General features: G+C 41.0%; 1 protein-coding gene across 4 annotated transcripts in view; it reads left to right on the forward strand.

The window, feature by feature from the left end:
- TENM1 (teneurin transmembrane protein 1) overlaps positions 1-14,504 on the forward strand; it is a 1,047,296-nt gene that overhangs the window by 769,287 nt on the left and 263,505 nt on the right. For all 4 annotated transcript variants that reach the window (XM_082262885.1, XM_082262886.1, XM_082262887.1 and 1 more), the window contains one exon: positions 13,139-13,282. In XM_082262885.1, the coding sequence (XP_082119011.1) occupies positions 13,139-13,282 (144 nt within the window). The remainder of the gene's footprint in view (positions 1-13,138; positions 13,283-14,504) is intronic.

A 14,504-nucleotide genomic window follows, 5' to 3' on the forward strand; every position in this document is an offset into this window, starting at 1 on the left:
CAAAAGGTTCTAGGATGGAATCAGCCTAGTCTGTAATTGCATCACTGTCACAGGGGGATTTCTAGCATTGATTGATATTAAGGATGCATATTTACATATTACCATGTGTTCCCTGCGTCAGCGGATCCTTTGATCTGGAGTGAGTGAACAGTGTTTGAAGTCTGTGGCTCTTCATTTGGCCTGTCCATGACCCCTTGAGTTTTCACCAAGGTGCTTGCCCTAATCCTTGGACTGCTGCACTCCCAAGGAAGCCACATTATTGGATATCAGAACAACCTACTCTTAAAGGATCACTTTGCCCCAGTGTAAAGTGGACAATACAAACACATAAAAGCTTTATGTGGATTCTCAATCTACAGAAGTCAGCTTTGGATTAAACCCACTATTTGGAGTACCTGACTCTAGTTTTGGACACAGCCCAAGCCTGGGTTTTATCCTGGAAGTGTTGACCCTCTGATCTCATGTCCAGACCCTCCCCTCAAAAATGTTTCTAGTAGTCCAATGTTTCATGAGAATACTGGGCCTCATCTGAGACAGTGATGTTCGTCCATTTTCACTCGGGATTGGGATGTAAGGCATTCTGATGATCTTGGTGGCACCAAATTGGCCCAGAAGGACTCAATACTTGGACATACTCTGACTCCCAGGAGATTCTCTGTGGGCACTTCTGGATCGACCAGACTTGCTGTCTCAAGAACCAGTCTATTATCCTGCTTTACTGTCGCTAGCTTTGATGGCTTTGCTGTTGATATTCCCTTGACTGTGGGATGGGTCACAGAACTGGATGCCTGTAAATAACCTTTCCTAGTTCTTCAGAAAGACAAGGTGATTGGGGGTCTCGGACTTCACCTTCTCTTTGTGCTGCTCAAAAGCACACTATTGTTTAAAAGTAGTACACACAATGTGAGTTCAATTTTCAAAAAACGATTTCGTACAAATCGTGGATTCTCAATTTGTCCTGCCTGCAGGCTATATGCAGTATGAAAGTCAGCTATTGCCTTCCTTGAATTCTCTCTGTTTACATTGGGATGAGGGTACAGGAAGTATGAAATAGTTAAATCATACAATTCTTTCTCATTTGCTACTGTATGATTAGGAAATGCATATATATCTCTATCTATCTATCTATCTATCTATCTATCTATCTATCTATCTATCTATCTATCTATCTATCTATCTATCTATCTATCTATCTATCTATCTATCTATCTATCTATCTATCTATCTATCTATCTATCTATCTATCTATACATATATATACATACAGTGCACACTCCTGTCTATATAAGGTCCCACAGTTAACAGTGTGTGTCAGAGCACAAGCCAAGCTATGAAGTCCAAAGAATTGTCTGTAGACCTCTGACACAGGATTGTATCCAGGCACAGATCTGGGGAAGGATACAGAAGAATTTCTGCAGCATTTCAAGTCCCATTGAGCACAGTGGCTTCCATCATCTGTAAATGGAAGAGGATTGGAATCAACAGGACTCCTAGAGTGAACCATCTTGGCTAAACTGAGGGATAAGGGGGGAAGTGCCTTAGTCAAGGAGGTGACCAAGAACCCAATGGTCCATCTGACAGAGCTCCAGCATTTCTCTGTGGAGTGAGGAGCACCTTCCAGAAGAACAACCATCTCTGCAGTACTCCACCAATCAGGCCTGAATGGTAGAGTGGCCAGACGTAAGCCACTCCTCAGTAAAAGACACATGACAGACTGCCTAGAGTTTGCCAAAAGGCACCTGAAAGACCCTCAGACCTTGAAAAGCAAAATTCTCTAATCTGATGAAACAAAGATTGAATGCTTTGGCCTCAATGGCAAGCGTCATGTCTGGAGGAAACCAGGCACCACTCATTACTTAGCCAATACCATCTTTACAATGAAGCATGTTGGTAGCAGCATCATGCTTTGGATATGTTTTTCAGCAGCAGGAACTGGGAGACTAGTCAGGAAAAGAGAAAGATGAATATAGCAATGTACAGATACATTCTTGATAAAAACCTGCTCCAGAGCAATCTGGTCCTCAGACTGGGGTGAAGGTTCATCTTCCAACAGAACAATGACCCTAAGCACACAGCCAAGATAACAAAGGAGTGGCTATGGGACAACTCTGTGAATGTCCTTGAGTGGCACAGCCAGAACCCAGACTTGAACCCGATTGAACATCTCTAGAGAGATCAGAAAATGGCTGTTCACCGATGCTCCCCATCCAACCTGATGAAGCTTGAGAGGTCCTGCAAAGAAGAACAGGAGAAATTGGCCAAAAATAGATGTGCCAAGCTTGTAGCCTGATACTTAAAAATACTTGAGGCTGTAATTGGTGCCAAAGGTGCTTCAACTAAGTATTAAGCAAAGCCTGTGAATACTTATGTACATGTGATTTTTTTAGTTTTTTTTTTTTATTTTAATAAATTTGCAAAGATTTTAAACAAATGTCTTTCATGTTGTCATTATAGCATGTTGTTTGTAGAATTTGTAGGAAAATAATTAATTTAATTAATTTTGAAATAAGGCTGTAACATAACAAAATGTGTAAAAAGTGACGCGCTGTAAATACTTTCCAGATGCACTATATATATATATATATATATATATATATATATATATATATATATATATCGGTAAAATACCTTTTTTTTTGCTGTAAAGTACAGGACACATTCCCCTTTGTCTTGGCATTTTTCTCTGTTTGCTTGATAAAAAAGTGAAGAATTGAGTAAGAGGGGTTATTTGGGCTGTCCTGACAACATTGCTTGCCAGTGTCCTCATCTGATGATGGCAGCTCATAACCCCATGGTCAAGTCTTAAAAGAACCTGTGTCTAGTATTGAACTCCAGGAAAGGAGTTTTTTTTTTACAGGTAAGTAAAAACTCCTTATTTACAGTACACACAATGCATACTCTCTAGCTGGTCAATAAGCACATACATTACTTCCATTAGAATAAGCTAGATGAAAGGCATGCTGAACCTTGACAGCTGCTATGAAAATAATTTCACTGGGCAATACAACTTGCAGAACTGTCTGGTGGACAAAGTCTTGGACACAGTGTATGATTGGGAAAGCACAGAAGGCGCCTGTTCTCTTCAGATGAATGCTTAATCGTTATTCTTCTACACCACAAAATGAATTGATGGGTTATGAAATCTGAAAATGAACGGTAGTCAAGTTATTAATAGAGAATTTGGAAAAAAGCCATGGACAGAATCAATGCATTTTTTTTTCAAGTTAATTCAATTTGGCTGCCTTTTCTGCTAGAGAAGAGTCAGACTTTATTTTGAGACTGTTTTCTGCCACCTCCTGAGTATTCCAACGAAATGTTTATGGCTCATATCAGTGTGAGAAGCTTAAAAAGCTTTTCTCAATACAACTACTTTTACAGGCTAATTCAATGAAGCAGTGCAGAGAGCAAAGCTGAAGCTGAAGTACAAAGTGCAGTAACCTATAGCAACTGGATTTCATTATACTGAAATCAGTTCAGGGAAACAGTAAATGATGAATGGCTACTGTGGGTTACTGCACTTTGATTTTTGCCCTATTAAACGAGTCTGTGAAAGTTCATAAATAAATGATGTACATAGGTGGACACATTAAAAATAAACCATAAATATACAGCAGTTATTCTCTTTTATATTAGTTCAGTGCGTGCTGCATTTTAAGCGCATGTTATAAAAACACACCTCCCCATTGAAATGAATGAAAGACGCATCAAAAATGCACCTGTGGTGCGTTTCTGGTGCGTTTTTTTTTTTTTTTTGAGTCACATGTCCAAGTTTCATAGGTGTATACTGGGAGTTAGGAATCTTGAAAATGCATTAAAAATGTATAAAAACCTGATATGCGTTTTAACAAAATGCATACTGCATTATTAAGTGCATCTGTGTGAAAGGGCCCTTACAAATAAGACTGAATAAACAATAAAATCCTACAATGTATCATATTAGGGTAAAGTAACATTATCCAGCACATTAACATGGACAGCTTCCTGTGGGTAGCTTCAGCATTCTTTAAAAACAGAGTTATATTAGGTATATAGCAATAAGAGCTTGTATTGGTAAGGTCTAGTGTAGTGACTAGTCTGTCTGCACCAATTTCCCATAACTCCCTATTAGGCAGTTAGGAAGTCTTTCCAACTTATAACCAGATGGGAGGGTGAAAGGGAGCAGGCCAGAGCTCCACCATACTAGCTTTAGGCTGGGTTCACATACGTGTGAAATGGATGTGAGTTGCCCCGCATTCAATTTGCATGACATGCGAGTGTGACCGGTCCTCAATGAAACCAGTTCACACAGGTCCAGGGCAGCCACAGAGCAGATTACAAAAGAGTCCAATTCAGGTGCGAATTCAGGCAACAATTTGGACCTGAATCCCACCTGAACCAGTGAACAAACAAGCACCAGACCCCAGGCACGAAACCACAATCACACATATGTGAACCTGGCCTTAGTTGATATTTGCATTATTGAGAATCCCTGCATTCCGGGCTCCTCTTTAAATTGGTAATAAACTCCACAAACAGATTTTTGAAAACGATCCCCTGCAGGTTAATGCTATAATGTACTAAATATTAGCATACTAGCACATTATAAAAGACTTACCTGTGAAGGACACCCTCCAGCACTGTACTATGCTGCTTGAGAGCTTCCATCTTCTCCCTGTATTCCTTCTGGGTTTACTTCATTCAACCACTTGACTGGCCAGGCCTCGACGATGTCACTTCCGTACATGTGCATGGGAATCACTTATGCCTCGTACACACGCATCGATAGTTGGCCGTGAATTTTCGGCCAATGTCCGATCGGCCGATTTTCGGCTTGTTAGTATGATGCTTTCGACAACCGACTCTGACTTTTCGGCCGTACAAAATCTGGGGTGCAGGCTATAAAATTTTTGTTGGCCGTCAACAGAACGGCCGATTTTCCGTCAGTCAGTACAGATTTCGGCAGACAAAAATCTGATGAGCAAAACTGGGCATGCTCAGAGAAGAAAAAACACACGGAAAGTAAACCAGCACATGACATCACTTCTGAAGTTGGTTTTTGTTGGCCGAGAAAATTTGTGTGCAGTCTAGAGCACATTTCAACCAACACAACAACACTGGACAAAAGACGGCCGATCGGTCGGCCAATAATCGTTGCGTGAGTACGAGGCATTAGTCATGGCACAGAGCAGATGCCATAAATGTACCCTGAACTGTGCATGTGTGGCTCAGTATACATTACCGCTGACAGGTAGGGGGAAGCATTTATGACAGAAGAGACCATTAGGTTTCTTTCTGTCATAGAAACCCTGCTGTCTACATTTTTTTTTTACATTTTGAGCTAAATACCACTTTAAGAAAGCTGAAGCTACATGCAATACCTTATATTGTCTAGGGCACTATTTACTAATCCTATTGGGAAACTATAATAATGATGTTTTATATCTGTTTTCATTTTTATGCAAAGTCTTTCTTTTACAAATAAATGTTGAATACAGGGTGCATCCATTAGCATCATGGGTCTTCTTAAAGCGTTACTAAACCCAGGAACCTGCATTTGCTATATCTGGTCTCCCACAGTACACAGAACATGGAAATGCAATTATTTTAGTAAAAATAAACTGCTAGATACCTTTTCTCATCAGCAGTATATAGCAGTCTTGTGTGCTTCTATCAGTGTCTGGCTGAGCACTGGCTGAAACTTGTAAGAGGAGTTTCCATTCTCCTCTGACTGTCCTATGAAGCTGCATGACCCCTAACTTTCTGTTTGAGTGGCCCTGTGCTCTCCCAAAAAGAAAAAAAAACTCTCTAGCAATGCACTCTAAACTGAACATGTGCAGAGTGCCTCCGAGTCTCTGTTCTATCAGCAGATGGATTGAGTACAGTAAAAGAAGAAAGGGATCAGGGAAGACAGGATTAAACAGCCTTTTTACGCAATCCAGGGGATTAACCCCTTAGGTTCCACAAAGAGTATAAGAAGCATGCTTTACTGCATATTCAGACTGGTTTTACTGTTGTGGGTTTAACAATAACTTACATCTAATTGAAATGCCATAAGGCCTTTATGGACAGAGCAAGCAGAAAGGGGAGAAAGAGTGAGGAGTGAGTCTCTACTCTGTTTCGCTCAGTTATATATACATTTGAGCCTAAACCGTTGAACTATGTAAACAATACGCTTCTTTTAGCACAGCAATTAGGAATAGCTTGGTAAATATGTGACAAGGAACTTTGAACTCGAATATCACTACAGGTAACCTTTAAAGCTGAATTTCAAATATTTTATTTTCTAAACATATTGCAATTTTTCTCTTTTACTCTCTTTCACATCTTTGGAACCCACGTCATTTTTGGTCTAAGAAACCTAATGTTTCATTAGGACCATCTCCTCTCTATCCCTGCTGTTGTTTTTCCACCTCTCTGACCTATTATTTTCCCTGCTTTCAAACATTTTTTGCTTGCGTCTATTTGGGGCATGATTGATCAAGTTCCACGTCTTTTGTGGGTGGGAGTATTTTTTTCCTTTGACTTTTGTCAACCCTGAAGTGTCACTTATCTGTACTCTGGGGCACTAAAAAGGCAAAGAGGATGGATTTAGTGAAGCCATGACCTCCAGGTGGTTGATCGTGACCTATCTGTTGATTTTGGCAATTGCTTTATTTAAAAAAACAAAAACAATGTCCCCCAAAGTAAATCCAGCATCAATTATAATGAACGGTGCTGCCACCCCAATTAAAAAAAAGAGGTCCGCACCCGACGAAGGCTCCCATTGTCTGACAGCTCTGCTGTCTGACACTAGGGGCGGACCAACCGATGGCGTTGCTGTGTGACCCCACCCCCTTGGGACATCATTGATCGAGCATGCTGGGTCAATAATATCACAAGGGGGCATGGTCAGCCAGTGACACCATTTGGTGGCGCCAACGCTTAGTTATTTTAAGAACTGTCAGACGGCAGAGCTGTCAAACAGCAGGAGCCTTCGTCAGGTGCAGACCTTTTTTTTTTTAGCGGCCGCAACGTTCATCGTGATTGATGCTGAATTTACTTTGGGGGACATTTTTTTTTTTGTTTTTTATTTTTAATAAAGGAATTGTCAAAAACTGTCTGTTTTTTTTATTTTAAAACATTTTTCGGTAAATAAGCAGGGGTACAATGTACCTCTACTCATTCACATGGGGGTGTGGGATCTGGGGGCCTCCTGATAAAAGACCACCACAACCACTAGCCAGTGTTGTAGGAAAGAGGCCCTTGTCCTCATAAACATAGGAACAAGGTGTTCTGGGGGTAGGGGGGCTTTCCCCCATGTTGAGGGCATGTGGTCTGGTAGAGTTCAGAAGGCAGGGAGCTCGCTTACCCCCCCCCCCCTTTACAGGCCTGCCAGGCTGCATGTTTGGATAAGGGTCTGGTAAGGACTTTGGGGGCCCCATATAATTTTTTTCTTTAATTTTGGTGAGGAGTTCCCCTTAAAATTCATACCAGACCCAAAGAGCCTGGTATAAATAAGGTAGAGACCCCATGCTGGTTTTTCGCCTTTATTTTTAATTGCCGGCATTCTTTTCTTTACATTCAGCTGTCAGCTGATAAATCATCGGTTATTAAGGGTTCCCCGCCTGATCTATAATGACCAGCTATTCTTCAGACAGAATTCAGATCGGTCGATACATTTTCAACAGATTCGAATTTGAATAAATCTGAAAATTTGGAATTCGTTAGTACACAAATAAATTAAACTTATTTTAACATTTGTTACTATTGTTATTTGGAAATTCAGATACATCCGAATCTCTGAATAACCAAAAATTAGTCCAAGTTTAGATTTGGACCAAAACAAATTGCATATGTCTAGCAAAGACCACCTGGAAAGACTCACTAGTAGGGATGATCGAACTTTTGAAAGTTCGGGTCCGGATTCCAGAACCCCGTTGAAATCAATGGGACCCGAACTTCGGTAATCAAAAAACACCATTTTGAAGCCCTAAAAACTAATAAATGCCCATAAAAAGTGCCTAGGGTTCTGAAATTATTTGCAGGGATGTGGCTCCGTTCCTATCACACCTATATGTGTGTATGTGTATATATACATATATGTGTGTGTATATATATATATTTATTTTTAATAAAGGAATTGTCAAAAACTGTCTGTTTTTTTTATTTTAAAACATTTTTCGGTAAATGAGCAGGGGTACAATGTACCTCTACTCATTCACATGGGGGTGTGGGATCTGGGGGCCTCCTGATAAAAGACCACCACAACCACTAGCCAGTGTTGTAGGAAAGAGGCCCTTGTCCTCATAAACATAGGAACAAGGTGTTCTGGGGGTAGGGGGGCTTTCCCCCATGTTGAGGGCATGTGGTCTGGTAGAGTTCAGAAGGCAGGGAGCTCGCTTACCCCCCCCTTTACAGGCCTGCCAGGCTGCATGTTTGGATAAGGGTCAGGTAAGGACTTTGGGGGCCCCATATAATTTTTTTCTTTAATTTTGGTGAGGAGTTCCCCTTAAAATTCATACCAGACCCAAAGAGCCTGGTATAAATAAGGTAGAGACCCCATGCTGGTTTTTCGCCTTTATTTTTAATTGCCGGCATTCTTTTCTTTACATTCAGCTGTCAGCTGATAAATCATCGGTTATTAAGGGTTCCCCGCCTGATCTATAATGACCAGCTATTCTTCAGACAGAATTCAGATCGGTCGATACATTTTCAACAGATTCGAATTTGAATAAATCTGAAAATTTGGAATTCGTTAGTACACAAATAAATTAAACTTATTTTAACATTTGTTACTATTGTTATTTGGAAATTCAGATACATCCGAATCTCTGAATAACCAAAAATTAGTCCAAGTTTAGATTTGGACCAAAACAAATTGCATATGTCTAGCAAAGACAACCTGGAAAGACTCACTAGTAGGGATGATCGAACTTTTGAAAGTTCGGGTCCGGATTCCAGAACCCCGTTGAAATCAATGGGACCCGAACTTCGGTAATCAAAAAACACCATTTTGAAGCCCTAAAAACTAATAAATGCCCATAAAAAGTGCCTAGGGTTCTGAAATTATTTGCAGGGATGTGGCTCCGTTCCTATCACACCTATATGTGTGTATGTGTATATATACATATATGTGTGTGTATATATACCCCTATACAGAAGTTCAGATGTCATGCCTGCCTCCAAAGATGCCCAAAAAATGCCCAATAAACGCCTGCAACAAAAACGCCCAGGTGTGTTGTTGCAGGCGTTTATTGGGCATTTTTTGGGCGTCTTTGGAGGCAGGCATAACATCTGAACTTCTGTATAAGGGAATATATACACACACACATATATGTATATATACACATACACACATATAGGTGTAATAGGAGCGGAACCCCATCCCTGCGCTAATGAAATTATTTGCATGGATGGGGTTCCGCTACTTTCACACCTATATGTGTGTATGTGTATATATACATATATGTGTGTGTGTATATATACCCGTATACAGAAGTTCAGATGTTATGCCTGCCTCCAAAGACGCCCAAAAAATGCCCAATAAACGCCTGCAACAACACACCTGGGCGTTTTTATTGCAGGCGTTTATTGGGCATTTTTTGGGCGTCTTTGGAGGCAGGCATGACATCTGAACTTCTGTATAGGGGTATATATACACACACACATATATGTATATATACACATACACACATATAGGTGTGAAAGTAGTGGAACCCCATCCATGCGCTAATGAAATTATTTGCAGGGATGTGGCTCCGCTCCTATCACACCTATATGTGTATATGTGTATATATACATATATGTGTGTGTGTATATATACCCCTATACAGAAGTTCAGATGTCATGCTTGCCTCGATGCCCAAAAAATGCCCAATAAACGCCTGCAACAAAAACACCCAGGTGTGTTGTTGCAGGCGTTTATTGGGCATTTTTTGGGTGTCTTTGGAGGCAGGCATAACATCTGAACTTCTGTATAGGGTATATATACACACACACATATATGTATATATACACATATAGGTGTGGTAGGAGCAGAGCCACATCCTTGCAAATAATTTCATTAGCGCAGGGATGGGGTTCCGCTCCTATTACACCTATATGTGTGTATGTGTATATATACATATATGTGTGTGTGTATATATACCCCTATGCAGAAGTTCAGATGTTATGCCTGCCTCCAAAGACGCCCAATAGACGCCTGCAACAAAAACACCCAGGTGTGTTGTTGCAGGCGTTTATTAGGCATTTTATGGGCGTCTTTGGAGGCAGGCATAACATCTGAACTTCTGTATAAGGGTATTTATACACACACACACATGTATGTATATATACACATACACACATATAGGTGTGATAGGAGCAGAGTCACATCCCTGCAAATAATTTCATTAGCGCAGGGATGGGGTTCCGCTCTTATTACACCTATATGTGTGTATGTGTATATATATACATATATGTGTGTGTGTATATATACCCCTATACAGAAGTTCAGATGTTATGCCTGCCTCCAAAGACGCCCAAAAAATGCCCAATAAACGCCTGCAACAAAAACGCCCAGGTGTGTTGTTGCAGGCGTTTTTTGGGCATTTTTTGGGCGTCTTTGCAGGCAGGCATAACATCTGAACTTCTGTATAGGGGTATATATACACACACACATATATGTATATATACACATACACACATATAGGTGTGATAGGAGCGGAGCCACATCCCTGCAAATAATTTCATTAGCGCATGGATGGGGTTCCGCTACTATCACACCTATATGTTTGTGAATGTGTATATATACATATATGTGTGTGTGTATATATACCCCTACACAGAAGTTCAGATGTCATGCCTGCCTCCAAAGACGTCCACAAAAAGCCCAATAAACGCCTGAAACAAAAACGCCCAGGTGTGACAGGAGCGGAGCCACATCCCTGCTCTACTGCAATTCTAAGACAAACAATCTTTTTCTTATGGCGGTCACCCTGACATGGATGAATTCGGTCACTCTGGCGTACAAGGAGCGGAGCCCCATCCCTGCTCTACTAAAAATTCTAAGAAAAATTATCTTTTTCTTACGGTGGTCACCGTGACATGGATGAGTTCTGTCACCCTGCCATAGCAGTCAGAGTCAGTTCACCCTACACTACACTACGGTCACCCTGACACTTAACACTTTCCCTACAGAAACTAGATTATTGAATCTAACTATAGTGGTATATAGTACCCTAACTACACTAGATATCCCTTTCCTCACACTAATAATTGCTAAATGACACTTTTGCAGCAGGAGTAACAGAAATGCTTCCACTCTCTTCCACAGCCCCTGTATTACAGTGCTAGAGATTTGGCGGGGCTATGTTATATACTGGGGGGCGTATTCACTACTGATTGGCCTCTGGACCCCCTAGTCACTCCAATTACATTCCTAGCATCCTCCTGCCCCTCAATTGGCTTTTACTGATGTTTATGGTCCAATCACAGGCTTTTAAAGCCCAGTTCTTGTCCCATTGCCTTTTGGTCGGTTCTGGTTGCCGAATTCCGAACTTTTCCCGCAAAAAGTTCGGAATTTGGCTGAATTTCGAACAGTCAATGTTCGGGTCGAACCGATGGTCGACCCGAACCGTTCGATCATCCCTGATCACTAGGTCTTTAATGTGTTGGGGAGGATTGGGAAGGGGAAATGAAAGGTATTGTATGCATACACTCCACTTCAGCTATAAATGAACAGACTAGCACAGTTTCTGTGTTCTCTTGGTAGTATAACCGTTCAAATAGCTATACTCAAAGCCTATAGTTTTGGTTGAAACTGGCCTGCTTATTGTCGCTTGCATAGTATGTTTTTATTCATGATTTTTAGCTGTTGAGAGTAACCCTGTGCTAATGTGTTCTGGTAAAAACAAACTTCTAGGATTCTCCTGGCTCCTCCACAGTGCTCAGTGGTTACTCCTGCCGACCTCCACATTGTTAATGCATCCTGTAATGATGTGGATGTGGGTGTGATAAGCCACTGAGAGCTGTTGGGAAGAAGACTGATACTTCCAGAAGTGTTTGTTTCCCAGAAGATTCTAGCCTGGAATTTCACTAAAGCGAACCAGCCTTAGACAGTGTGGGAACAGGTAGAGATAAGTATTTAAACTCTCAATTAATAGGTACACCGCTACTCTAATAGAATTATATTGTTCTCATGTTCTGTTTATTAAAGTGATTGTATACGGTCACCTTTTAAAAACAACATATTCAGATTAAAATTGAAATGAAAGGCAAACATTTGTGTATAGATATAAAAAAAAAACATTTTAAAAACCCTTTTTTTTCCCTTTTTTAAAGTGATCACATTCCCTCTGTTCTCAGCAGCGTAAGAGCTGGGGGGAGGAGAAGCAGCAGCACATTGAGTGAATGGCTGCACAGGTGGGGCATGTCAGAACAAGTCTGATCATTAGAGGAGAGCAGGCTGTGTTCCCAGCTCAGCAAGGGAACTTACCACGATGTGCTCTCCTGCTTAGCACGGTCAGTTTGTAATAGGAAAGTAGAGGGACTTGCAGGAATACCAGGAATTTCACACAAAGCAGAAAAAGAGAACAGGATACTTTTTCAAACAAGTACATAGTACAGCAGGCACATATCAGGAATTTGAAATGCTGGGGTAACAAACACTTTAAGTATAGTTTAAAAGGATTTATAGGCAAAGAAGAAAGTGTTTTGAGTAAACCTATATAAAAAGCCTAAAACAAAAAGCTATCCATTGTATCTTTCCTGACAAGGAAGATGATCATTTAATGGCTATTGGTCTGTTCTAGATTTCCAAATAGGACTGTAAGTGTGCCCTGTAATTGTAAGGAATAATCCATCCCCTAGTTACTTTGTGCTTTCAGCATTCTCTGAGCTGAAATATGACTTCTCTGTGCTTTAGGCAAACAGTAATAGATGCAATTTCAGTTGGTTGCTTTTTCATTTGGAGATAACATGTCTGCTGGCTGAAAAGAAGAAAAATGTTGCAAATTCTTCATAAGGACATACAAACATCAGTGATTTATATTTGTAATAAACAAATACTGGAGTCATCAGATCTGATTTACGAATGATCGAGTTACCTGTAAACTAGATCATATTGTGTGGAATATCAACATGCCTTTAAAGAAGGACATGGATTGAAACTGTTTTTTTTTCTTTTCTTTATTTTATAAAGTATCTGTTGGATATGAGTATGAATCGTGCCCAGATCTTGTGCTATGGGAGAAGAGGACAGTCACCTTGCAAGGCTTTGAGATGGATGCTTCAAACCTGGGAGGGTGGACCTTCAATAAACATCATATATTAAATCCTCAGAACGGTGAGTGATTACTGCATTAAAACTGAACTTCTGGCAAACAGCTTAATACACAGTTGAAAAGAATACATGCAAACTGTTTTGTCTTTTAAAAGATGTATAATTCTGTCCAACTAGCCCTGTAGTGCAGTCACACCTGCCAAATAGACCTCACAAAATGTGTACTTGGAAGTGGTACTTCACATAAAAAAAGATAATATAAATTTCCCAGCATTCTGTTTTACCAGTCAGTTAAGCTGACCTAATTTAAAAAGTGAATTAAAAAGAAAAAAAAAAAGGATTCAGTTACAGACTTTTGCAAAAATATGTTAAAAGCACACAAGTCACACACCAGAAGCAAATCTCTGCAAATGTCTTCCAGCTGTGGACGTAAGAGAAAAATGAAAAAAAAAATCTAGTTTGAATGGACTAGCCCTTTATTTTAAAGGACATCCAAAGCTATTATCATTTTTGGTTGCAGTTGGCAAATTGACTTCTTGTATTTCCAAGGGTCTTATCAGTGGCGGCTGATGCTCGATAATTTGGGGGGCGGGGGGCGGCAAACCAATGCACCCCCCACCCCCGGTCAGTCTGTCAGTCAGTCAGTCAGCAGGCAACACATCCCCCCCCCCCCCCGAATGTTCCAACTCCTTCTTCCTGTCCGAGCCGAGGTTGCTTCTGGGAGCTGCTGGATGGCTGAGCCGATGTGCTTCTCCTCCAGCCGTGTGTCTTCTGCCTCTTCCTGGCCACTTGCCAGTAAGTTCGCTTCTCCTTTTGGCCAATCAGGAAACGGCTCTCACAACCCTCTTCCTGATTGGCTGGGAGGAGAGTCAGTGTGACAATAGCGAATAATTGCCATACAACTAGGTGGGCTCAGGGCGCAGTGCTCTGCACCCTGAGCCCACCCTTTTATGAAACCTATTAGAGCCTCTGGCTCTAATCACGTGCTTCAAAAAAAAAAATCCTCTATTGGAGTCCATGCGTCTGGCACCGTGCATGTAGATTAGGGGCCGGACGCATGGATGAGGGGGCGACGCCCCTGCGCCCCCAATGGATGGGCTGATCAGAAAACACTCTTCCTTCCAAGTTTAGTGACATGACTAATACAAAGCCATATGATGGACTAATTATTTATAGGGGTTGATTAACTAAGTCTAGGTTCACACTTCTGTGTGTGGCTGCTGGTGCAGGCATCACAGAGATTCCTGCACCCGCAACCACCCATAGTGGCTGCACTGCTCTATGA

This window comes from Pelophylax lessonae, assembly GCF_965119305.1.
Source record: "Pelophylax lessonae genome assembly, chromosome: 7".
Lineage (NCBI taxonomy): Eukaryota > Metazoa > Chordata > Amphibia > Anura > Ranidae > Pelophylax > Pelophylax lessonae.